The sequence below is a fragment of the Bos indicus x Bos taurus genome, chromosome 2 (assembly GCF_003369695.1).
Source record: "Bos indicus x Bos taurus breed Angus x Brahman F1 hybrid chromosome 2, Bos_hybrid_MaternalHap_v2.0, whole genome shotgun sequence".
Lineage (NCBI taxonomy): Eukaryota > Metazoa > Chordata > Mammalia > Artiodactyla > Bovidae > Bos > Bos indicus x Bos taurus.
Genome location: NC_040077.1, coordinates 97,536,930 through 97,564,916, shown reverse-complemented (window position 1 = coordinate 97,564,916; position 27,987 = coordinate 97,536,930). Strand labels below are relative to the sequence as shown.

The 27,987-nt window shown below is 38.1% G+C and overlaps 1 protein-coding gene across 14 annotated transcripts in view; it reads right to left on the bottom strand.

Moving 5' to 3' along the window:
• UNC80 (unc-80 homolog, NALCN channel complex subunit) overlaps positions 1–27,987 on the bottom strand; it is a 230,194-nt gene that overhangs the window by 173,941 nt on the left and 28,266 nt on the right. For 9 of the 14 annotated variants that reach the window (XM_027566280.1, XM_027566179.1, XM_027566218.1 and 6 more), the window contains exons 8-14: positions 14,212–14,473; positions 13,079–13,213; positions 10,857–11,073; positions 9,756–9,932; positions 8,424–8,692; positions 6,982–7,350; positions 1,286–1,432 (exon numbers count right to left, since the gene is read on the bottom strand). In XM_027566280.1, coding sequence (XP_027422081.1) covers positions 1,286–1,432; positions 6,982–7,350; positions 8,424–8,692; positions 9,756–9,932; positions 10,857–11,073; positions 13,079–13,213; positions 14,212–14,473 — 1,576 coding nt within the window. The remainder of the gene's footprint in view (positions 1–1,285; positions 1,433–6,981; positions 7,351–8,423; positions 8,693–9,755; positions 9,933–10,856; positions 11,074–13,078; positions 13,214–14,211; positions 14,474–27,987) is intronic. The other 5 variants (XM_027566217.1, XM_027566236.1, XM_027566265.1 and 2 more) reach the window with 3 other exon arrangements.

Genomic DNA, 27,987 nt, shown 5'->3' with positions numbered 1-27,987 from the left:
ATTTATTCATACTGTGATAGAATAAAAATCAAAGACCCCAAATCATAAACATATGTGCAAAGATGGAGGTAATGTCAGCTTCTACTGCCTTATTATTTATTATTTTGATTTCTTAAAATTTGGGGCCCCAAAATCTAGATCTTGGTCAAAGTTTTCAAGTTTCAGAATTTAGAGAAAGTAATTACTATGAATAACCCCCCCCACATACAAATAATAAACTAATATGACACAATAGAATAGAAAAGAAAGAGAATGATATATAAATGGGTAGGTAGGTAGATGACAGATTAAGAAAGAAAGCCAGCATGCTGATACTGTGTGAACATTTCATGACAAAACCTAATACCAAAGAAAAATGGCTGGCATTGGATTTTGACATGACCCTAAAACTCTGCTAAGATATGCCAAAGGGTTTCCTAGACTCAAATTTGCATCAAACTCTTATTTGTCGGGGACTATTTTCTTATGATTTCAGTTCAAAATATGTATGAGGCAACTGTTCCAGCTTGAAGTTGTTGTAGAGGTGGGTTATCGCCAAAGTCTGAAGGGAAAAGTAGTCATCAGCAGAGGCAAGTGAAAATGAGCTAGAGTTACATTTCCATGTTCCATTACAAGAATTATTTTTTGCAAACCTCAGGGCAGAGTTTCAAGTTTCACACAGTTCAAAGGGATGTGCTTGTAAATATTGGGTTGGCCAAAAGAGTTCATTTGAATTTTCCTTACGGTGTTATGAAAAAATCTGAAGGAAATTTTTGTCCAACCCAATATTTAGCAGTCAAGGTTCATTGTCAAACACAGCAGCCAGAAAATGGTTACTTTTGTAGTCCTGTTTTGTCCCAATAAGGGCCATTTTCCATATCTAAAAACAACAAACTTAATCTGAAAGGTGGATCCCTTTTTCTAATATAAAATATGCTTCCATAGTACCCAGGCAGGTGATTAAAAAACCATTTGTCACAGACCATCAGAAGTTTGCTAAATATATTCATTTTTGCAATGTTCTTTCAAACTATAATTCATGTTCCAATTATACATCCTTTTACCAACTGGGAGTTGGCCTGCCCTAGGCAGGAGGCAGAAGTTATTTTCCCAATTAAACTTTCCTAAGCCTGGGTTTTAGATGTCTTGAGATTATCTTGTGGGAATTCTCCCACCTTATGACAGCATTAATTACCCTCACAAAATATTTTTTCAGGGAACACTGACCCTCATTGTCAAAGGACTCATTCTTAATTTGAAAGGAGGGAAGAGGAAGAGGAAATGGAATCTACTTTAATTCTCTTACATTCTCCCGGAATACCTGGTGTCTCAGACGATCTCCAGAGAGCCCTCGGTGTCCTTCTCCACAACCATAGGCACATCCCAGGGACTTCACGATTTTGATGAGCATGGTTAGAGCAAGCCTATGGTTGCTTACAGGTATACTTTCATCCTAGCACCCAGAATGAGAGAGAGGATGCTGTTTATTTAGTTACTTAGATTCTTTTGCTACCGAGACTCTATTTTATTATTAAACCAAGTTTATATGTTTTACAGTGAGCCCCTGCAGTTTGGGAAATAAAATTGTCAAGAGCTCAACAGGCAGGTTAATTTTTTAGAAAATCTAGAACATGATTTACAAGAAAGAAAAATATTTGAATACCCTCTAGTGCTACTATGGATGTAGACCTCTTCAGTAGAAGACATGCTTTCATATGCTTGACAGGTGATCAGAATGACTGTCTAGAGAGAGACAGTGTGGACTATCAATGATGAAGGCAAACAGCTTTTTCCAGAAGGTACCTTTACCAGCAGTTTTCCGATAGTATCACTAGGCAAGGATTTTTGCTAAATTTCTGGAACTGATCAAAGTCTGAAACTTTGAAATCATGTGGCATTTTCTGACATTTTCGAAGGATTTTTTTTTTTTTTTTTTGCTTTTGCTGTATTGTAATACTCATGTATAAACAAAGTGAGAATAAAAAATTTTTTGCAAATATTCAGCATGGGTTCTTCATTTGAGGTTAAATAGGAAGTCCCCCTGAGATGAACTGTTATTATCCTCTCTTTTGACTCATGTAATCCTTGCTTTAAGTGAAGAACATAGCTTCCAGAAAATCCTTGAATTGTTTCCAAAGAAGCATAAGGAAGCTGTTGCTAAGAAATGATGCAGATCTGCACCATAACCTTCAGGAAGCTTCAACCTTCCTCGGTCCTTCTAGTGATTCTCTGTTGTCAGCACAGCCACCTGAGAGCCCAGCTCGCACTCCTTAATTGCACATGACATTAGATAAATGAATGAATCTCTTTGTGCTTTAGTTTCCCCACTTGTGAATTGAGAATCTTAATAGCTTCCCTTCCTACTTCATCAGTTTACTGTGACAAATATAAAATAATGAATAAGCCTTGATCTGTAAATCGTGAAGGGCTTTTCCATAGTCATATGCTCAGGTTGATACATAAACTTTGGGGCCATCCACATAGAAAGAATACTCAAATGCAGGGAGGGTGTGTCAGATATGAGAGTTATCTAGACATCATGTGCTGTTCATTATGTGACGAGACACTCTCTCTGCTCCCCTAATGTTATGTAATTGGGTCATTTTTTTTTTCTAACCAAAGCCTCAGGTAGTGGCTGTGATGCCCAGAAACACCTCCCTTCAGAACTGAACATTCATTCTCTGAGCTGCTGTAAGTATTTAGTTCAGTTCAGTTCAGTCACTCAGTCGTGTCCAACTCTTTCTGACCCCATGAACCGCAGCACACCAGACCTCCCTGTCCATCAACAACTCCTGGAGTTTACCAAAACTCATGTCCATTGAGTCGGTGATGCCATCCAACCATCTCATCCTCTGTCATCCCCTTCTCTTCCAGCCATGAATCAAGGCTGGAAGTATTGATGGCTGATAACTCAGGTGAGTTCCTCTTCAGGTATTGCCCTTAGCTAAAGAGATGGGCCTTGACCCACATTATGCTCTCCTCCTGGAAGCAATCCACCTCCAATGATTGGTCAAGGGTATAAAGAGGGCTAGGAGGGAGGTCATGGAATAAGGTGGGCTCCCTTACTTTACCCAGGGATTACTTTGAAGAACCATCCCAACTCTGGTGCTCCCTGTGTGAGGGACTGAAGTCTCTGTTACAACTACATTGCAATTCAGCTTCTCTCTTGGCTCCATCCTGCTTCTTTTACATTTCACAGACGTCAATTCTGAGTGGACACCCCATCAAACCTCCTGCACACATCTCTTGGTCCGAGTCTGCTTCTTGGGAACTCTGCAGCTCAGATGCTTACAAATGGAAGACTCAAACATACATATATATATATATATATATATATATATATATATATACATACACATACATAGAACATACATACATTTATTTATTTATATGTACATATATTCACCAGTGGCTTCCCTGGTGGTTCAGAGGGTAAAGAAACTGCCTGTCAATGCAGGAGACCCAGGTTCAATCCCTGGGTCAGGAAGATCCCCAAGAAAAGGGAATGGCAACCCACTCCAGTGTTCTTGCCTGGAGAATCCCATGGACAGAGGAGCCTGGCAGGCTATAGTCCATGGGGTCACAAAAAGTCCAACATGACTGAGCATGACTGGTGTAGGAATTGGTGAATTCCTTCACCAATTCATAAATCTTTTAAGTTTAAATTAAAATCTTAGCTCCATAACCTTGGGCAAGCTACTTAACACCCTACGCCTCACAAAAGGGGAATCATAAAATATCCGTCTCACAGAGTTTGTGAGGCAAAACAAGTAAGGTGCATAATAATAGCAAAACCAGTGTTAATGATTATTTCTAGGTGTGCTGTGCTTAGTCAGTTGTGTCCAACTCTTTGCAACTCCATGGACTATAGCCCACCAGGCTTCTCTGTCCAAGGGATTCTCCAGGCAAGAATACTGGAGTAGGTTGCCATGCCCTCCCTCCAGGGAATCTTCCCAACCCAGGGATCGAACCTGAGTCTTTCACATTGAGGTGGATTCTTTACAAGCTGAGCTACTAGGGAAGCCCATTTCTAGGTGTGGGGCACTGCTATCCTTTGGGGCAACTTTGTGCAAGTTAGAAAAGGCACTATTCTGGGAGGATGAATTAGAAAAAGTGAGTAGTAGGCACCTTCTACTAAAAGGTGCCTCTTAGTAGAAGCAGCCTTGACTGTCCCTGATTTCAGTCCTGCCTGGCCTCTTTAGCAGAGAGCTCTTGTAGAGTACACAGCCTGTGTGGCCAGAGGCAGTTGTGCCTCAGAAAAGGTCACCCTGGGGAAGAGCTGATTTGGAAGATTGATTTATGAACATTTAAAAACTATTAAATGTTCCTTAAAAAAATTCCTAGCTCCCAAAGCTTTTTGTAAATATCTATTTGTATTTCTTTGGATCTTCAGATGTCCTTGGGATTTCAGCTCCTTCAGAAGGAGACATTCAGAAAGATGTAGCATGTTATAGGCAGAAATCAGGACACATATTAAATAACATTTCAAGTTCTAAGTACTCGTTTGCAGCAAATATAGAAATAGAAATTAGATCTTCTTTTCTGAATTAATCAATTCCCCCATGCTTCTGGTATTACTAGGTTGCAAAATTAGATAAACTCCCAGTTCCACTGAAAATAACAGATGGGTTGGAGGCAGAGCAGACCTGTGTGAATCACAAGTACAATGCACTTGACCTACGTTCCGGTACAGTTTTATAAATTCTCTGCATTACAAAGGATATTATTTTGCAGAACTAACTACAGAACATTTGCATCTTTTGTAGTTGTTTTGGAGAACACATAATCTGACTTTGTAAAACCCCATCCTAATCAAAAGTAACTAGTCAAGGTAACATTTATATTATCAAGTTTCTAGTGTTCATAATATCTATATATTACATATAATATCTAGATTACATACAATAGATTTATATTTATATAATATAATAGATTAATAATATCTAGATTATATATAATATCTAGATAGGCAAGACATTTGTAGCTCTCTAATAAAAAATTAGATGTGAATACTAGTTGGGTGTAATTTTAGAACTAAAACAAAACCCAAACAGAAACAAAATACTATATCTCAAATCCTCAATAAACATAACAAGGGATCAAACCTATATCTCATGTCTCCTTCACTGGCAGGCCTGTTCTTCACCACTAGCACCACCTGGGAAGCCCCAAACATAGCAAATCCTCATCAATTTAGCATATATCTAAGTTTTACTGACAGATCAGATCAGATCAGATCAGTCGCTCAGTTGTGTCCGACTCTTTGCGACCCCATGAATCGCAGCACGCCAGGCCTCCCTGTCCAACACCAACTCCCGGAGTTCACTCAGACTCATGTCCATGGAGTCAGTGATGCCATCCAGCCATCTCATCCTCTGTCGTCCCCTTCTCCTCTTGCCCCCAATCCCTCCCAGCATCAGAGTCTTTTCCAATGAGTCAACTCTTTGCATGAGGTGGCCAAAGTACTGGAGTTTCAGCTTTAGCATCATTCCTTCCAAAGAAATCCTTATCAAAATTTGACAACTTTTATTTTTCCTATTTTCCCTTGAATTTTGCAACAAAATGACATAGTTCTATCTATCGTCTCTTTGAGTTGCCACCTAGATTGACAGGTAAAACAATTTTAAATTAAGAATCTTACTGTTTGCTGTGTTTATAAATGTGGTCCTTATACTTTGTATTTATTTACTAATTCCTACATAACTTTTGACTGAAAAATCCCTTAGATCTTGGGATCCAAGTTCAAATCCCGTGTGATTAATATCAACATTTTGATAATTTTCATCTACAATGAGATCTGAGGACCCTTGAATTGTCCTCAGTGATGTTTGAGAATGTAAAAGTTGGAAACATCAAATACCAGAAGATTCTATTAGAATTGGAAGATATATAAATATGAGTGAGGCAGTAGAAGAAATTCTAAAGGAAAAGTTAGGTTCGAGAACCTAAGAATACTGGGGCGGGAATTATTGGATGAGAGTCTGCAAATATTGGGAAAAATGAGAATAGACCATGAGGAAAGAAACATGATAAATGCAAATTAAACAGGCATGATGTAGGACTAGAGAGAGAAGAAGGGGGAAAAAAAGAGGAAGGAGCACTGCACACCTTCAGCTGTAAAAACCTGATACCCCACAAAAAATCAACAATTTACATTTAAGATAATATGTAGGTAATAGAACTCTGCACCGTGAAATCTTACACATGTAAACACTTGGCCTGATGTGTAGATCGTCACCTGTTAGAGATTCAAATCTCTTCTTTGATTTCAATTACTTAGTATTTTCCAACTAAGATCTCAAATTGAAATAGCATAAATTATATCAATATAGCTGCAGTAATTCTTTAAAATTCAAATTAGAAAACTAATTACTGATGTTAAGCACTGAAATCATAAATCAGGTGTTGTCAAGTCAAAGGAAGTTAAATTCAGAAACAATAACTAATGAGAATGATAAAGACCCCTGGGTGTGACACACCGAGCTGTAAGAGGACAAAGACTAGTCTTCTAAACTCATACCAGCAAATCAACGTACTAAATAAAAATTCCCCCTTTTCTTCTCTTTAACTGTGACTGAAGCAGGCTACCTAAAAATGCGTTCCTTAAATCAAGAGAAAGAACTTAATGTTTTTCAGAAAAATTATTCTGCTTATTAGAGGCTTTCAGATGGATCAGCAGTAAAGAATCTGCCTGCAATGCTGGAGATACAGGAGATGTGCATTCAATTCCTGGATCTGGGAGATCCCCAGGAGGAGGGCATGGCACCCCACACCAGTATTCTTGTCTGGAGAATCCCATGAACAGAGGAGCCTGGTGGGCTATAGTCCATAAGGTTGCAAAGAGCTGGACATGATGGAAGTGACTGAGCATGCATGCATGCATACTGCTTATTATGGACTAGTGACTAGTGGCTATTGAGCCAACAGATTGCTGGCAAGCAAAAATATGGAAAGAAATCAGAATAACATTTCATGAGTATGCAAAAGCTGGTTCATTCATACCTTGTCTTGGTTCTTATCATTCTTCTCATAGGGGCCACCTCCACCTCCTCCACCTCCTCCTCCATCACCTCCTCCACCTCCTCCATCACCACCTCCTCCTTCATCTCCTCCACCATCTCCAGCTCCACTCACTGTAGGGCCCCCAAATCCACAGGTGGAACTTCCAGACACTCCTTTGAATTGGAAAGTTCCCTCACTTGGTCTTTTTTCTACAGTTCCATTTTCCTTGTTTTCACTCTTCTTTCTGTTCTTCTCTACACAGGGCACCACACCAAGCTGAAGCAAGCATTCCACAATGTTCAGTGCCACATCGCATATGCGAGAACTGATGTCATGGTTAAGGACAAGATAAACGGCCTTCAGAACCACCTGGGGGAAGACAAAAGTAATCAGAGGGTGATTAAGTTACTTGAATTACCTCTTCCTAAATAGATTTGGCTCTTCCATTTATTGCATTTCCTTTGGCTGTTCTATGCACATAAGTATAAATAATTCAGGTAATTTTCAGATGATCTTATTATGCTGCATTGGAACCTTGTATATGTGCTTAATCAACAAATCACCCGAGGAATTAAAAATGTATAAGTGTGTTATCTCATTTAAGGACTCTAAAGTTGCCATAATATGGACAGTTAATGGAGATAACAAAGCATAATGGATTAATGGGAGAGCAATTACTTGCCCAAATGAAAACCTGCTCAACTGATTTCTAAAATCAAAGTGTTTTAATCCTCTGCCAATAATCCTTTCCACTAATAATTGGTGAAGAGCAAAGGTTTCCTTAGACATATAATAGAAGAACATTTGCAATTGCATCATTATTTACATTTAATTTTAAATGCAAAATATTTGCATGTTTAAATTATGTCTTTCTACTGATTTTAATATGTTAAATTATTTGCTGAGCCAGGTTCCCTAATGTGAAATAAAAAAAATTGTGTGAAATATATTTGTAAAATATAACAACCCTTTCATTTGCTAATAACTATAATCAAGACAGGCATTCTTGAGAATGCAGGTTTAAATGTTTTAATGGACTTCTATTCATTCTCTCTTGCTGTTTGGGTGGTTTATAGTCATGTTGCTTATATAACAAAAGAAAACAAGCAGAATTTTTTACTACTGGTCTAGAAAATGAGGGACTTAGCAAACACAAATACACAGATATTTACTAAGTGTATTCAGGATTCACTAACGTTTTTCAATTATAAAAATATTCTAATATCAGATCGAATCTAAAGTGAAGCTCAAAAAAAAGAAAAGGTACATCTAAGATGGGTGATACACTCGTAAAAGGTTTTTTTCTTTTTTAAGTGTAGCTTTTTCATTTAAAGACTCAACATTTCTAAGAACTTATATGTCCATTTTACCCAACACTGTAAAAACTGGACCAAAGATTCAATATCTTTTGCGCTTCAGTAAGAAAAATTCTTGCTCCGTACAGAAAGATCAAGCATGCCATTCTTGTGGACAAAGTTATTGGTCCCATCAATATGTTCTGTGTCTTCCAAGTAGCTGTAGTTTATGCAGGAGTCTGTGAGGCTTCGAGGCAGATTTGCACACGCCAGGGGTTCGTGTGGCATCTCAGGGATGGGCACCTGGTTGCAGAGCTTCCGCATATGCTCGCTGAAAAAGTCTGCATAGCCAACGTTGAACGATGCCAACGTGGTATTGAAGGTTGCAACTGTAATAGTGGAGATCTGAGATCGCACTAGAAAAAGGAAAGCAATGTCTTACTTCTCCCATATGAACCTACAAGATCATGTTAGACACTTAACCTACTATTTAAATCACGACCACAATCACAGCTATAGCATATATTTGATGGAGAGTCTCAGGGCTATTGTCAGCTCCCATGGTGTTAAGTCATGTATAATAATATCTGACAAACAATGAAGGCTATAGAAAATGTGAATTCTTAACTGGCTTTCTTGAGACCCAGGATAGAATTTTTTTGCCTAACTGGTGCTTTTTATGCAGTTAGAAGATAGACCCTATTGGTTAGTTACACAGTGTTGTGCTCAGTCGCTTCAGTTGTGTCTGAATCTTTGCGACCCCATGAACTGGGGCCCACCAGGCTCCTCTGTCCATGGGATTATCCAGGCAAGAATATTGGGGTGGGTTGCCATTTCCTTCTCCAATAGTTAAACTAATTTGGTTGAAATATTTCCCCACAAGTTTGTAGCTGTGAAAATATTTGGTTTTATTTAATATATTGAGGCAACAGAAAGATTCTTTTTTCTCTTCTGCTTAAGAATTATGGAACATAAATTTGTGGTGGTAACTAACAAATGTCATCAAGTACTTGAAGTACAGTCCAGGAAAAAGAGGGACTAAATTTATACTCATAGGTTGAGAAGAGCACAGATTAAGAACCCATCTTGGATTTCATCCAGAGGCACACATTTGCTCCACATAAAGCACAGAATAGCAGCTGTCTGGAAAGGGAATCAGTGACCTTAGAAGGTAGGGACTTTCCTCCCCTGAAGATGGACAAGCCCTTCAGAGGGATGTGACAGATGTCCTAGAAGTCTTTCCTGTAGGTCAATGCTCTTGTGAAAACAAATATAGAATGGGTTGCCCTTGTTTTCCCTCTGAGAGGTATGGTGTTCACAGTGTGCTATCCCATAGCTCTTGCTACTAAGGAAATTTTAAGAACAGCTCACAAATAATCCAGCCATAAAATACACAAATGCAAGTTTTCAAAAAGCACATGGAGCCAGATTACAATGAAGATGGAACATGGAGAAAAAACAGGAAACAGGAAAAGAAACCTGAAGTCCCGCCTGCAGGGGCCGCCTCCGACCCACCTTCCTTGACGATGTTCTCCCCGTGGCTGTTTGAGTGGTCTGGCGGGTCACTCACCAGCGTGTGATGAGAATGGGAGTGCCTGGCGCTCAGGCTCTCCATCTCAGTGGCCGCGTCAGAACTGCCCCGCCGGGTAAATTTCCCTGAGAAGGACGAGAACCACAAGAAGGTTAGAAAATCTGAAAGATGTTCTGCCAAAGGACGGCAGTGACAGTCAGCGGGTATTAGGAACTCTGCAAGGCACAGCTGACTAGCAGGAATTAAATCTCCCTTGGGAACATTCAGGGTTGAGATGATTGATGAAGCTGCCTGTGAGAAGGTCAGCCCCAATCTAAGCCAAATGTCAGAAACCATCTGTTAGGCCCCCGCTAGTTGTCATCTCTTGATTTTAAGCTGGTCTTAATATGACATCCAGAAAAAAAAAAAAAAAAAACCCTCCCTTTTCTCTTCTTTACATCTTCTTTTTTTAATAGCTGAGTGAAAGAAAAGTCTGTCTTTGGATTCACAAAGTTAATGCACAGAGCCCTCTAAGGCCATGTTTCCATGTCTAGAATGATATACTGCTGTGAACAGACTTGCAGTTGCCAAGAGGAAGGCAGGGTAGGGGAGGAAAGTAATGGGAGTTTGGGATTAGCAGAGGCAAATTATTATATATAGGATGAATAAACAACAAGGTCATACTGGATAGTACAGGGAACTCTAATCAATATCATGTGAAAAGAACATGAAATATTAAAAGAATATGAAAAATATATATAAATACATATATATAACTTTTAACATGATATTATATATAAATTGTACTTCAATAAAATTTAAAGAATCATTGTATAGGATGATTAGAAATAGAGCTGTCTAATTATACAGGATTCTTGCATAATTCAATTATTTCCATTTCTTTGTCTATGAAGACACAGCATTATTTGGGTCCTGGGGAGGTTGTATTTGGGCCCAGATTTCTCGACTAAACTGTCGAGAAAGGTACAGATTTCCCTGGGAGCCCTAGATCCAGATTTCTAAACAGGTCAAAGAAGCTCTGCCCTACTTTCGAAGGTCCTTGTGGTCACCTAAAATGGTGGTTTGCCAGCCTCCTTTTTCCATGCCTCGTCTGTCTTCTCCGAGCCCAGAGAAACTTCCAAAGGAGAACGTGCTACGAGTTGGGGACACATCCAGGTGATCCTCGTGCAGCAGGAATGGCACTCCCATTCTCCGAGGCCGCCTCTTCCCCGTGTGGTGGAATGGGATGGAACCTTTCCTCTCTCTGTCTTCTTTGCGGCTCTTGAACTACAGGGGTGAGAGATGAAGGTCAGGCACGGGGCAAAGGCAAGGTTACCATTTGCTTCCCAAAGGGTTGGAGCAAAATTCAGGAAATGTTCCAGGAAAAGGAGACCCAGAAAGTCACCAAATGTCATCCAGAAGAGACAAGAGAAATTTCCACAATGTGCAAAGCAGTGAAAGAAATTAAGAAAAAGATAACATATTTCCTAGGTTTTTCTGCCGGGTCGGGCTTGAGGAATGTTTCTCCAAGTGTGGTTCCTGGACCAGCATCAGTGCCTGGGAAATTGTCAGAAATGCAGAGTCTCAGGTTCAACTCCAGACATACTAGATCAGAAAGCCAAAAGGGGAGGGCCAGCAATGTTTAACAAGTCCTGCAGGTGATCCTGACGCTTGGTAAAACTTGAGAAACCCTGGGTTAGTATATAGGAGCCCTGAGTCATCACGAAGACCAATCAGTCTTTTTCTACTCCACTTTTCAAGACAGATCCATTGTTTCAGCCAAATGACTTCAGATGCACACCTCTGTTCATAGGAGAGGCAAAGAGGATGCAGAATATGCATTGGTACAACCCTATGACCTATCAATCAAAGAAATTCAAGATCTAGTATATCTAAGAGTTTAGAATTGCCTCAAGTTTTTAAAATATATTAATGTCTGGGCCTAATCTTCAGCGATTGTGACTTCATAGATCCAGGGTCAGGCCTGGGCCCTTGATTTATTAAAAGTTCTGCAGAGATTCTCATATGCAATCAGAACTGAAAACCTCTTTTCTCCCCACTGATTAACATGTTTAGAAAAACTACAGCATTTGTCTTTTACTGAATTATCAATGTTGCATAGCAAACTCTGAGCTTATAGATAGGTTGGTAATTCTGTATTCTTCATTGACACAAACTAGTCATTTTGCAAAAGAAAAAAATAAGCCACCACACATACATTATCTTACACATATTATTTTCTATTTGATTAGCTCCATTTGCTTATAAAAAAGAGAGGAGAAGAGTGGATTAATAACAGCATGAAATATTTAGTTAGAAGACCTAGTTCTGAGGTTGGACTCAACCTTTCTAAAACTATCTAAAGTTTCTAAGGTGCAGTCTTATTTCTATTTTATTGTTGAAAATAACAGTTAACATTTATTGAGTACCTGCTAAGTACTAGGCCCAATAAAGACTCTACACACATAATCTCAATTATCATAAACTTTTGAGGTAAGTATATTATGTACCCATTTATAAATGAAGAAACCAATATCATTTGGCCAGTATCACATGGGTAGAAAATGGTAGGAGTGGAATTTGAACCAATCAACTGACTCCCAAGTCAGTTTATTTACACAAAGACTCAACCTTTAATTTCCCAGTTTTAGTGTTCTAGATTCTTGTGGATGTGCAATAAATGTTTGCTGAATGGAAACCTACACTGTCACTCACAAAGAGAAATGACGGTAGTAAAGTTAGAGGTCAGTTATAAGGATTTACTATGTTATCACAAAGCTTGGTTTTTCTATTGCCTTAAAATTTTTAAGAGATGACTTCAAGAATGAATGTTCTATGATGATCCCATTACTCTAAGAACTGCAATGAGACTCAGGTTCTTAGGTGCAAATTGTGGAGAATAAAAGTCTCATTGGATTAAATAAGAATTATTTATATGATCTCATGCTTGGTAGAATGAGGTGAGCTATACAAATGCACGATACCATCACTGCTACCACAACTATCTCCATGACCACACTACTAGAAGCACTTTACACATATTATCAGGATTGAGCTCTGTAACAACCCCACATAATGTGTAAAATGCGAAGCACTCACGCACAAGGAGGAAATGTGAAAGGTCATGCTGCCCAAGGTCATACCGCAAGTCAGCGCTATAACTGGGAGTGGACCTCTATTCTGAGGTCCCTTCCTCAACCCACCTGACTCAGCTGCACAATCAGAAACATTTCATGCCCTACTGTTTTTTTTTGTTGATGTTTTGTTTTTTTTTTTAAGTGGTTCTACTCACCTTCTTAAAAATGTTCATGCCAAGATCTGAAGAAAGATCTGGGATGGCAGACCTGCGTAGATTCGTCAATGAAACCTTGGAAAAGGCTTCAGGACTGAGAGATTTCTCCTCTTCATTACATTTCATGGTGAGATCCTTAATAGACAATAAAAATAGATTAATGGTCAAGGACTTAGAGATATATTTCATATTACAATAGAGATATGTTTCATATTAATTGTAACTTCTCTTTGGAGATTTCAACAGTGAGACCACAAAGTTCCAGATTTAGGAAAGCCAAGAAAATAAGAAGGGAGTAGGTATTTCTTTTTCTATTTAAAATATGTGTTTTTCCATTTAATGATTCACCAGAGGAGATATTCACTCTGGGCAAAATCATCTATTACTAAAACAGAACATATTTCCTTTTCATTCTGATATCACTCCTGTTTATTTTCAGAATATGCAGACATATTTCAGATATAGCCAATTCACATTTCAATAAACTCAAACAACTGCAACACATTGCAGATCATACTTTACATATTTAACATGTTGAAAAAGAGAACAAGTGTTTAAGCTGCTATTGGTACTTTCATTTATCAAAAAGTGATTTTCATGGGGATGTCATCAGGACATATTCAGTTTATTCCTTCAAACATCTATAATAAACAGCAAGACTATATATCAAAAACCAATATTGTGAACGGTGACACTGAGGCACAGGAAAATTTTGAGCTATGCAAAGGAGGTTAAATCATATTCAGTAAAACACCAGTGTCACCTGCTTTATAATATTGGTAATTGACAGGTATATACAAAAACTCTTTATTAACTAGCACTTTAATTAGCCAGAAGACCCATATTCCATTATTATGGATCAACAGAAGCTTGCTCTAGATTAGTGTGTGTAAGAGGCATTTAGAAAGCACTTCTTTGGCTGGTAAATTAAATGCAAAATGGAATTTTGCAAAACAGAACAGCCAAATGCTCCAGTAGTAAAAGATGGAAAGGAAAGGATAATAGTATCAGGGGAACCCACCAACCAAACAGTCGGCAGTGGTATAAATAAGAGCTGGATGCACAGAAGGAAAAAAGACTCTGTTATGGCAAAGCTGTTTGTTGAAAAAACAATGGACCCGAGATGCTCTTACTTGGGTTTTATGTGTGTTCACTAGTGAGGGAGCTGCTGCCACCATGGAGCTACTCCTTGGTCTGGGCAGGAGAGGAATATCTGGCTCTGGGGGCTTTTCTGGCTTCTCTTCCAACATGTGTCTCAGCCTTTGTAGATAGTACATCAGAGACCACTGAGTGCCTTCTTCAGACCAGTGCGGCTGGAGTAGGCAGCGAAGAACAGCAACATCAAAGTAGGTGGCATAGCGGGACCTTTGGCATGGAGGTATCACGAGAGAGACCCTGTTTCCAATGGCAGAAAGCACATGGTTAATACTAGAAGTCATACATTCCAAGCGGTAAGAATCACCCACCAAACGCTGCCAGCCATAGTAAAAAAAAATAGAGTATAATAAAAAGCATGATACAGGCTTTGTTATGAGATCCTTGGGTCTCTGTGGAAGCCTTATACTGTGCAGGGCTGGATGCATTGCAGGCGACTCGGTCCTCAAGCAAAAACCCAATAAAGAAAATTAATGACACCATCATGTAGCAGACGGCATAAATTATAATGGGTCTTTCAGGATACCAGAATCTTATCACATCAATCAAAAAAGCTAAAAAAGTAAACAACGTGGCAGAAAGGCAAATGACTGAAATCAATCCTATGAAATACAGAGCAAATGAAAGCTCTTCTCTCCTAAAGTACATATTTGGACAAGGAGGTGAACAATCACGCATGTGCAAAAAGCAACAGCCAAGATCAGGATCAATTTTCAACTCTCAGGGACACCAAAAGCCAGAGTCCCTCTGCGCTGCCACTGAGGCTCCTTCAGTAGGATCGCCAGCTAAATTCAGGTCCACCAGCCGAGGACACGGTCACCACAATCTGGGAACCTCCATTGCTAAAGCTGCCATCTGTTGGTCATAATGATTCAGAAGATTGGGCATGAAGGCAGTGTTATAAGGCACATCTTGGCACATCCTCAGGGTAATAGGCTCAAAGAAAACAAACTGTGCCCATCTATATAGCCCACAAATATAGTCATGGGCCACAAATAGAAGACAATCCAACTCATAGCCATGCCTTCTCGACTGAATGAGATTCAGATGATCAGGCCTACTCAATATGTATTTTAGATCTTTGTACACCTGCAGGTCTCAGCTTGAAAGTACTTCTTTTATCTTACTATTAAGTTCTTCAAACAGAATTATTCTTTGCACCGTCAGAGGTTTGTTAGCTTGGTCTCACAAAAGGCATTTGTTTTTAGTTTCACAATATGGGAAAATGACATCATCTTGCTTCTTCTTTTCATTTTATTACATTGGGCACCATTTGGCCAATGTGTCAAGTTGATCAACCACATTCCCAAACAACAGATTTCATCTTAGGAGAAGAGCTATTTCTTCCTTTGACTGAAATATCTCACACCTAGGGGCCGGGCTCCTGGGGGGCTGCGGCGCCGGCTGGGAGTGGCCGCTTGTCTATTCCCATTTCTGTCAAGGTATAAGTCAACCTGATGTATAACCTTAGTATAAAAGAAACATCATAATATGAACCTCATCTGTTTCTATAGACCACCACCACCAAACTACTCACTAACTGTACTGACTACTTGACTCTCCTCCACCTGCTTGAAACTCACGACTTCTTTTTAAACTCCATTCCTCCATAGGCACTGTTTCCTCTGACTGAAATGCTGACTCACTCTCCTGACCAATCCTCAGTTTTGCCTGGATAATTACTACCTGACCTTCAAAACTCTCTCCAGTGTCTCTACTTCTAGGTAGTATCTAGCAAAAGTAGGATGAGTGAGACCACTTAGGAGGATGGTAGGATGAAACAAGAGACAAGTAAATGACTAAATGAACCAATGAGAAAAGCGGAGCTATAAGCCATGTTTTGCCAAGGTGGGGTAGTGAAGCTATTGGGAAGAAAGCCTTGCTCTTTCATGCCAGTGTGTGGGGCACACCTGGAACGCTGACCATCATCCTTTTAGAGATGAATAAAATTGAAGGTGACAGTTAAAAAAAAAAAAAAAAAAAGAAAGAAATGGGAATAATCCTTATGTGTAGTACTTCATAAGGATTTTTTTTTAATTTTATTTTATTTTTAAACTTTACATAATTGTATTAGTTTTGCCAAATATCAAAATGAATCCGCCACAGGTATACATGTGTTCCCCATCCTGAACCCTCCTCCCTCCTCCCTCCCCATACCATCCCTCTGGGTCGTCCCAGTGCACTAGCCCAAAGCATCCAGTATTGTGCATCGAACCTGGACTGGCATCTCATTTCATACATGATATTTTACATGTTTCAATGCCATTCTCCCAAATCTTCCTACCCTCTCCCTCTCCCACAGAGTCCATAAGACTGTTCTATACATCAGTGTCTCTTTTGCTGTCTTGTACAAATATTATGTAAAGGAGCCAAGGAAACTGTATAGAACTAAACAAACAAAAGCCCCTAAACTTACATGCTGTCCAAAAGTCACCTTATTAACATAGCAAAAGATAATTGTTCCGCTCACCACTTAGGATACCCTAAGGATTATAGGGACTTTGAGACAGGAACAAGGATGAAGACAAAATATTACATATTTCTTTTTATAAATCACAATATCACAAATTCCAATGAAATTTCCAGAGAAATTAATTGAATGGATGAAAAAAAATTGGGAGTAATCAAGAAAGGTTTAAGAAGAAATGTAAAGAGTATAAATTGCAAGATATTAATCTGTGTTATACAACAATAATATTTAGTCAAGATTTTAAACAAGAGTTCAGTGGTATAAAATATGAGCTACAAAAGATTCAAGTATTTATAAATATTTAATATATATAAAGATCAAGAATCAAATTACTTCAAAGAATATACTAGTCAATAAATAATATTGGCATAATTGACTTACTCCTCAGGAAAAATTTAATTTAGCCTATCTTAAATTAATGTATTTTATTTACCAAATAAAATCAAGATAGATTAAAATTTAAATGCAGAAATATAAAGCCATAATAGTACTAGAAAAAAAATTGGCTATGTTTTTTTTTAACTGACATGGAGTGGAAAAGGACTTTATAAGAATGTACTGGTCCCGAACTTAGAACACAAATGTACATCAACAGGTGAGTGAACAAACCAATTGTGATATATTCATATGACAGAATATTACTTAGCAATAAAAAGGAGAAAAGTATTATATTCAATAATTGTGCTGGGTAAAAAGAGTATGTTTTCACTTATACAAAATTCTGGAAAATTGCAAACTAACCTACAGTTACAGAAAGCAGTTCAGTGGCTGCCTGTAAATTAAGAAAGAGTGGGGTTCAGAATGGGGAAAATTACAAAGGGCACAAGGACATTTTAAAGGGCGATGGATATGTTCATTATCTTGATTATGGCGATGTTTTCATAAGTGTATATAACAGTATATAATAAGGCACAGAGTGACTGGAGCGGAAACATTGGGATTTCATTTAATTCTGACTTTGAGTAGATAAGAATCCATGTTATACTTTCAATAGTAGCCATATAATAGAAAACTTCCTTCCAAAACAAGAAACAAGGAGATTAGAGAAAATACAATCAATTGACAGACAAGGAAAAAAATAAACATAAAATACATAAGTATATACTACTATTAAGTCACTTCAGTCGTGTCCGACTCTGTGCGACCCCACAGACGGCAGCCCACCAGGCTCCCCCATCCCTGGGATTCTCCAGGCAAGAACACTGGAGTGGGTTGCCATTTTCTTCTCCACATAAGTATATAAAAAGTATAAAATAAAATAAAATATAAATCCAAAATGTCAGTTATCAAAATGAATAATGAATACATTAATGGAATAAAAGACAAGAATGTTTATAGTGGATTTACAAAACAAGGTTTAGTCACATTCTAATTAGGAAATAAAATTCTAATATTTGAGGACACAGAAAGTTAGGAAGGGAGAGAATAGGTATAGATATGTAAATGTAATTAAAAGGAAGTTGGTGTAACAATAATAAAAAAAAACTTTGAGGTAAAAAGTATCATTAGGGGAAGCACATTGATTGAAACTGCCCACCCTGGTCAGGCACCATAGTAGCCATTTGCATGAATTGTTTTACGACAGGAGGTCCTGGTAAGGAACATGGAACTAAAAAGCCTCCACCAACCGGAAGAGTTCGGGAAAGGTCAAAAGGAGACACCACCTGTCCGACCTCCTCCCAGAATCCTTCTCTCTGGCATTCATCTTGGCTGAACAAGGCATGCACCACCAGGAAGGACTCTGATTCAGAATGATCAGCTAAAGACAACCCGGAAACTAATCCCATCACCATAAAATCCAAGACTGCAAGCCATGTGACAAAGCTGTTCTCCTGGGTTCCCTTACCCTGCTGCTCTCCACCCGGGTGCCCTTTCCCAATAAAATCTCTTGTTTTGTCAGCACATGTGTCTCCTCGGACAATTCATTTCTGAGTGTTAGACATGAGCCCAGTTTCAGGCCCTGGAAGAGGTCTCCCTTCCTACAACAGTATTATTAGGTATAAAGATGGTTACCATAACGTTAAAAGGAAAACTAAGCCAAGAAGCTTAAATTCTTAACGTGTGTGTGAAGTCGCTCAGTCATGTCCTAGTCTTTGCGACCCCCTGGACTGTAGCCCGCCAGGCTCCTCTGTCCATGGGATTCTCCAAGCAAGAATACTGGAGTGGGTTGCCATTTCCTTCTCCAGGGGATCTTCCCAACCCAGGGATCAAAACCCGGGTCTCCTGCATTGCAGGCAGATGCTTTATCCTCTGAGCCACCAGGGAAGCCTAATAAGAATGCTACCAGACACTTAAAGCAAAAGCTAAGAGACATGTAAGGGGAAAATAAACAAACAATAATAGTGTACTTTAACACACATTTTTCAAGCAAATAGCAGATCAAGCATATACGGAGATGAGTAAGACTATAAGTAAGTCACTGCAGATAGTGACAGAAGCCATGAAATTAAAATATGCTTACTCCTTGGAAGAAAAGCTATGACCAACCTAGACAGCATATTAAAAAGCAGAGACATTACTTTGCCAACAAAGGTCTGTCTAACCAAAGCTATGGTTTTTACAGTAGTCACATATGGATGTGAGAGTTGGACTATAAGGAAACCTGAGCACCAAGGAATTGATGCTTTTGAACTGTGGTGTTGGAGAAGACTCTTGCAAGTCCCTTGGACTAGAAGGAGATCCAACCAGTCAATCCTAAAGGAAATCAGTCCTGAATATTCATTGGAAGGACTGATGTTGAAGCTGAAACTCCAATCCTTTGGCCACCTGATGCAAAGAAATGACTCCTTGGAAAAGACCCTGATGCTGGGAAAGATTGATGGCAGGAGGAGAAGGGGACAGCAAAGGATGAGATGGTTGTGAGAGGGTAACAGGAAGGAAAGCTAGGGGTCTCCAAACAGAGGAAATACGCTGCAAGTGTCAGACGTTTTTTCTGTCTCTCTTAAGTGGCAAGAGGAAACAAAATACATGTATCAAATTTTTTTTCCTTCTTTATGCAAAATTAAAAGGAGGTTTCTCTTAAAATTCTGTGTTGCCATGACGACACCAGGTTCTACCTGAACTAACCTTTTCTCAAACCTTCAGCTAACCAATGCATTTTTCTTATAGAAATGTCTTTCTTAAGATATGTTAATGAACTATGCATTTACCCTAGACTCTGTCTTTCTTCAAGTGGGTTCCCCATAAGACTCAGAACTGATAAGGGCTCAACAAACCAGTATGTTTTACTCGTACATTGTTCTCCTAATCTATGTTAATGAAACTATATATTTACTTGGAAACCTGCCTTTCTTCAAGATTCATGGCCCGAGATGACTCACCTTGTGCCAATGTTATCTCAAAATGCATGTTGTGGGTGAGGGGCCTGGTGCCACTCTAAGTTTTGAGACATTTCCTTTCCTAGCTTGCTGATAGGTATATAACATACTGTTAAAGGCTAGCAGGGGGGTACTCTTTCTGCCCCCTTCTGATGTCTATGTCAGAAGCTTTGTCTATCTCTTTTATATTTTAATAAAACTTTATTACACAAAAGCTCTGAGCAATCAAGCCTCATCACTAGCCCTGGATTTAATTCTCTCCTCTGGAGGCCAAGAATCCCGGCATCTTTCATGGCTCAGCAACAACCTTTCAGTTGGATGGCATCACCAACTTGATAGACATGAGTTTGAGCAAGCTTTGGGAGTTGGTGATGGACAGGGAAGCAGGATGTGCTGGGGTCCATGGGGTCACAAAGAGTCGGACACGACTGAGAAACTGAACTGAACTGAACTGAAGACCATAAGAGATCTGAATACTACATTTAACATTGTTTTCTTGTACCTTGAAATGTTTACAAATTAAGACTCAAAAGAAACAGAAAATTCATCATCTCATATAAACCTAGTACTCTAACCATAGTTGAATTCCAGTAGAAATTAACAGCAAAAAGATAAAACTCTAATCAGTTAGCCAATGTAGAAATACACTTTGAAATAACTCATGGGTCAAATAAAAAATTGCAATGAGAATTTTTAAAATATTACATGGAATGATAATGATTCCACATATGAAAACTTGTGAGATACTGATAAAGTGGAATGAAAAGAGCATTTAGAGTATTACAAGACTATAGCAGGATAAAGGAACTGTAAAGAAGTAAAAAATAATGAAGTAAGCATCCACTGAGTTGGCCAAAAAGTTTGTTCAGGTTTTTCCCTAAGATGAATAGAAAAATCTGAATGAAATTTTTGGCCAAGCTAATACTACAATAAGTTTAAAAAAAAAAAAAAGGTAATAAAACCCCAAACAGTACAGAAAAAAGGAAAGTAAAAGAGAAGCATATACTAATAAAATAGTAAACAAAGGAAAATAGGATTAACAAAATCAAATGTTATTTTTTGACAAAACTAATAAAAATTAATTAAGAAATACAATAAAAGATGTGACCAAGATATGATCATTGTAAAAGCAGACATAACTAGATATGATGATGGTTTCATAAATAAAGGAAAACACTATGATTAATGGGATTAAAAGTTTGAATACCCAGAAGAATACGTATTTATCCATCTGCACCGAGTCAAGAAGAAATTAAAACCTAAACAGGCATACCACCTTTAAAAATGGAATTGTGGTAAATAAAATTTATTTTAAAAATGTATCAAGCCCAGAAAGTTTACAGTCAAATTTCATTAAACATTAAGGAAAAGGGAATTTCTAGTTTTATACAAAGTGTTCCAAAGACAGAAAAAGAAGGGGTGTTCATGAGACTATTGTAAATTTGCTACCGAAATCAGACAACAGTCAGGAGAGGAAAACCACAAGGCACGTTTATGAGCATGAATGTAAAAATAACAAAATATTAACAAACTCCATCCAGCAATGTACAAGTTGGATTTTCCTCAGGAATTTAAGAATGGCTTACTATTAGAAAGTCTATTGAAGTAATTTACTACCTAAAAAAAATTATAGGAGAACATACTCACGTGATTTTCTTAGTAGATACAGAAAACCTTTTATAAAACTTATTATTAACTTATTAAAATCAATAACAAAAATCAGAAACAAGCTATAATAACAAGACAATAGGATATTGGTAGAATCAGGCAAACAGAGAAATGTAACAGAATGGAGAAGCCAAAGTCATACTCTCACATATGTGTACACTGACACTAATACTCAATAAAGTTACACATTTGCAGGAAAATAGCCATTCAAGAAACGGTGAGAGAAAAACTGTTATTTATGTGGTAGAACCAAATCCTTATTTCATACCATCATGTATCAAAAAAAAAAAAAAAAAGGCAACTTTAGATGAACTAGAGACTTTGGAAAGACAAAATAGAAGAACACTAAGAATATTTATGACCTAGTATGACAGGATCCTAGGGGTTTCCCAGGTGGCTCAGTGTTAAAGAATCTGCCTGCCAACACAGGAGATATGGCTTCAATCTGTGGGTCAGGAAGATCCCCTGGAGAAAGCAATGGCCACCCCCTCCAGTATACTTGTCTGAGAAGTCCCATGGGCAGAGGAGCCTGGAGGGGTACAGTCAATGTGGAGCCACAAAGAGTTGGATGTGACTGAGTATGAGTGAAAGGATTCTCAAAGAAGATAACTTTCCCAACTATTTTAAGAGAGTATTGATAAATTTGACTATTTCAAATGTAAAACTTCTATTAAAAACATAAACAAACTGAAAAGTTTACAAAATGTAAAACATAATTGCAATGTATTTAGCCTGCAAAGGATTAGTCTTCTTCCTAATAAAGAAGACATATTTTTAAGACACTAAGAAGACAAATAGCTCAAATGGGCAAAGGGTATGGAAGGAAATTTCACCAGAAAGAAAACATAAAGAGGGAATAAACAAAAGAGAGACTTCACTTCGTGAACAGTCAGGGCAATGTAGACTTAGACCACAGTGGGATACCACTTCACACTCAACAAATCTGTGAGACCACAGAAAACTGAAGACACTGAGTCTTCAGTTCAGTTCAGTTCAGTTCAGTCGCTGAGTCGTGTCTGACTCTTTGCGACCCCATGAATCGCAGCACACCAGGCCTCCCTGTCCATCACCAACTCCCGGAGTTTACCCAAACTCATTGAGTATTACTGAGGGAAAAAATACTTGGGAATACTCATACACTGCTGGCAAACTCTCTCAGGGTGCAATTTGGTGGTATCTAGGATGGAGGAGCCTGGCAGGCTTCAGTCCATGGGGTCGCTAAGAGTCAGACACGACTGAGCGATTTCACTTTCACTTTTCACTTTCATGCATTGGAGAAGGAAATGGCAACCCACTCCAGTGTTCTTGCCTGGAGAATTCCCAGGGACAGGGGAGCCTGGTGGGCTGCCATCTATGGGGTCGCACACAGTCGGACACGACTGACCCAACATAGCAGCAGCAGCAGCAGCAGCAGCAGTCAACTTTAGTCCTTACCTTATGATCCAGAAATTCTACCTTAGAAAAACTCTTGCTCATGTACACAGGAAGATATGCACAAGAATGTTTATTGCAGCAATTTTGTTACAATAAAAAACTAGAGAACACCTTCAAAGTCAGCCAAAGGAGAATGGGCAAATAAATGCTGGTAGTATATTCATTTAACAAACACGAATTAAGTGTTACATGATTTATCAGACTGGGGTGCTTGTAATGTTCTGTTTTATATGGGTGCTGATCACTCGAGTGTATTCACCTATGAAAATACATGAACCTAACCACTTCAGTGTTGTGTACTTTTCTCTGTTTCTTTAGAGAATTTTAGCCAACTAAGATCCTGAACTTTCTCAATATGGACTAAAAATCCACTATTTATATATACAGAAAATCTATACATTTATATACTATATATATCTTGTATAATATATACATTTTTATACACAACTCTGTATATACATTATATATAAAATATAAATATATAATGTAAATATTTATTATGTAATTTGGGGGGCAGTATATCTCTTATTTGCCTCTAACCTCTGCTCCCTGACCCCATCCACTCTCCACCTTTCTCTACCTCCATGTCTGGAAGATTGGTCTGTATAGACTGTATAGGAGGCTCCCATGCCCTTTGGCTGTAGGATGAATTCTGCAGAAGGAGGCTCCCACAGGATGTGGGAAGGAAAAAGGACACCAATTCCTTCCTCAAGCTCCTCCCTCCTAGAGATCTGCTTAGGGCTGTCATGGAAGGTCACAGATCTTATTAATCACTCTCCACAGAGTTCCCCAGAGCTGTTCTGTCCCTTTGCCCCTCCAAGAGGTGGGTAGGGAGAAGGGAAGTTGGTAAAAATGCAAAACTCCCAAGTCTTATCCCAAACTACTAAGCCAGGTAATCTTTTTTTTTCTTATTGAAATATACTTGATTTAAAACATTGTGTTAAATTCAAGTGTATAGCAAAATGATTCAGTTTTCTATTATAGATTATTACAAGATGTTGACATAATTCCCTGTGTTATACAATAAATCCTTGTTGCTTATCTATTTTACATATAGTAGTTTATATCTGTTCATCCTATACTCCTAATTTCTCCAGGTAATTCTTAAATAATTTCAATAAGATTGGAGGACAATTACCTTAGAGAAACAAATAATGCATGACTTTTGTACTTGTAAGTCAACATCCAAAACAATTCCTACATGGAAACACTAACTGGAATGATACGTTGGCAGTTTTGTCTCCCTGAGGGTGCCAGATGATTATATTTATGTCTACACACAAAGCTTATTTGACTGAAAGTAATTACTAATGTACAGTTGATTCTCATAGTCATTAACTACTTTTTAACAGATAAGGTCAACTGATAATCAGATGTACAACAGCAAAACTCCCACCGACAAAGAGCTGCACTCAGAGACTAAAAATGAGTCTGTAACTTAGGCAATCAAAATTTGCTAAGTAAATTCACATTTCAATTGCTTAATATTTAAAGAAACTCTATTTGAAATAAGAATGAAGTTAACGGTCATTCTATAGCAAATATTATAACATGAAGTACCTCAATTTTAAATGTTACTCTAGTACTAGTTTATTTGGCTTAAAGTGCGAGTTACACTGGGGCGAATAATCAACAAAGGGCAAGAATAAACAATAATTTTTCACTTAGGACAGAACTATCAGACAATCAACTTGTCATGAAGTAACCAATAAAAGTTATTGTAATTAACTAATCAACTATCTACCTAATTAAATGTGAGAAAGAAACTTACATAAGTGAGTAAAGATGATATGAAGGCAGCTCATTGCATAATATGATAGAAGAGTTCTTTCCAACTTTAATATTCTATGATTCTATAAGTTATTTTGTAGGAAAAAATGAAAAATTTCTGAAAGGATGAATACCAGTTTTATTCTAAATGGTATACATAAAAGCAATGAAGAGGAGTATATATATATATTAAAAAATAATGTTTATATCTACCTGATAAGCTCATGGATGATTTTCAATTTTTAAAAAATATTTGATACCTTAAAACTTTTTCCATAATTAGCATATACTTCTTTTATATGCATAGACTACATTATGACAAAAAAGGGTATCAAAAAATGATAGGAATTGTCTTAGTATATTTTCCAAGCAACTATGGTTTTAAGGAAACCAAGTTATTATTAATCAGTGTTGGGAGATGCTAGTAGAGTACATCTGAAGCAGGAAAACACTTTAGAAATAATAGATAATCTATGGAGGTAGAGAACTGTGGAAATTAGTCCTGACCCCATGCAGTACTTAATGAAGCAGAAATTAACTCTATGCATATGGTAATTAAAGATGAAATCTGACATTAATTTTTAAAAACTAGCTATCTCTTCTATGATTGCTGAGTTCCAGAAAGAGTGATGTTTGGTTCAGTCAAGGTCAGGACAAAAGAGATGGTGAATTGGATTTCTTTGATAAAAGCAGATAGCTTTTGTTCCTAACATATTTGCGTTGTTTTGTTATTAAAGTTCTCTTTATTTCTGATTTATACATGAACTCCTCCAATGAAGACACATTAGAATTAGCATTTCCTGAAAGGTCTACTTTCTGCATCATTTCCATGGCAACCAGCCACTGCAGCTAGGCAAAGAGAAGACATAATTCATTTTTCTAAGTGCCACTGAGTTCATATCTAATTCGCACATGTATGGGTGACTGTGTACACATATATATGCCAAAGAATGCATATATACATAGATGACTGAGTGTGGCAGTATTCAAAAATGGGCAAAAACAATGTCCTTTCACAAAGAGGTAACTTTGAACATCGTTGTTGTCTTTGTCTTTACACGCAAATCAAAATAAAGCCATTAACAATCAATTTTATTAGAGGAAAGAAGATCATTTGCTATTTATATTTGCAAATTTCCATGCTTACTATGGTTGAGAAAAATTATGCAGGAAATTTAAGTTCCTAGGTATTTTATGACCTCAATATTTCACCCTAACATTGTTTCACAGTTTTTTAAAGTCAGGCATAAGCACAGTATTATATTTGAGGTAAGAAATCACATTTAAAATAAACTCCTTGGAATATAACAGAATTAGTGAAGAAGGAATATGAAGATACTTAATAACATAATAAAAATAGACATACAGTCATCTATACATATATCTCTATACATAAAATGATGGTTACATTGTTATCGTTATTGTTTATTGAAATTAGCCTCCAAAATAGCCCTCAATACCTGCCTCCTAATGTTCACAACCTTTGCGCAATGTCCTCTCACACTATACTAGGATTGGCTGGTGTGATACAGACTATAGAAGAATTGATGGCATTTATCTTGGCAATTAGGTTATAAAAGACACTGAAGATTCCATCTGGAGATTAGGTTATAATAGACAGTGAAGCTTCCATCTTGGTTCCCCACGCACTTTCTTGGATAATGTGTTTTGGGGGAAGCCAGTTGCCATGTCATCAGAAGCTATTTTGAGAAGCCCCGGTATTGAAGAACTAAACCCTTTGGTCAACAGCTAGATGAATCACCTTGAAAGCAGACTCTCCAGCCCATTCAAGTCTTCAGATGACTGCAGATCAGGCTTGTCATTGAGAGACCCTGAGCCACAGTCATTTAGCTAAGCGGTTTCTGGATTTGTGATCCTCAGAAACTGCTTGAGATAATAAATGTCTTTCATTTTAAGCTGCTAAGAAATGTTGGTAACTTGTATTGCAATTGTTAGCTAATGCAGATTTTGGTATTGAAAATACGCATGGAAAAAGAAGTGTCAAGTGAAAAATTGAGAGAGGTGAGCTTGGATATGAATAATCATGAAGACTTAGGTATGATGACTAAGGAGTTTGAAATGTATCCTAAAAACTATGCATGGCAACTGAGGATTTGTTAACAAGGGAATAGAATGATGGGATTGTATTTTAAATTACTTTTGTAACATTATATAGGTAATGGATTAAAAGGAGGCAACTCCAAATATAGAGATACCATTAGGGTCACCTGCAGAAATCCAAATAAGAAATGATAGGGATCTGAACTAAGTCAGTGACTGTAAGGTTGGAGAGGAGGAGAGGATTTGAGAGAGATTAAGAAGGCAAAATGTAAAGGTTTTGGAAGGGAGTAAACCTCACATTTGGAGAAGGCAATGGCACCCCACTCCAGTACTCTTGCCTGGAAAATCCCATGGACGAAGGAGCCTGGTGGGCTGCAGTCCATGGGGTTGCTAAGAGTCAGACATAACTGAGCGACTTCACTTTCACTTTCATGCATTGGAGAAGGAAATGGCAACCCACTCCAGTGTTCTTGCCTGGAGAATCCCAGGGACGGGGAAGCCTGGTGGGCTGCCATCTATGCGGCTGCACGGAGTCGGACACGAATGAAGCGACTTAGCAGCAGCAGCAGCAGCAGCAAACTTCACACTATTGACTAGAATGTCTGGGTTGATAGTGGTACCATCTACTGAAATACAGAAGGCAGGAGGATGCATTTGGTTTCAGACAGAGTTTGAGGTACCTGGGAGGAACAGGAAGAGCTTTCTATCAGTCTTGATTACATGGGTTTGGAGCTTTAAAGAGTTGTCTAGGTGAGATGTAAAGGTTTGAGGGTCATCAACATAGAGTGAGTGACTGACACTATGGCAGCAAATAAGACTGCTCAGAGGGAGAATGTGGGAGGAGAGGGAAACACCAACAGAAAGAAAAGGGCCATGGAGGCGAAGCCAAAGGAAAAGTCTACAAAGATTCAGCTTGAAAGGTAAGGGGAAAGAAACCAGTATAACATGCAAAAGAAGAGGAGGAAGTGACAGGAAGGATAGAGTGCCCATGGGGGTTAAAGTGCTGAAAGATTCAATTAGGTCAGAACCAAATA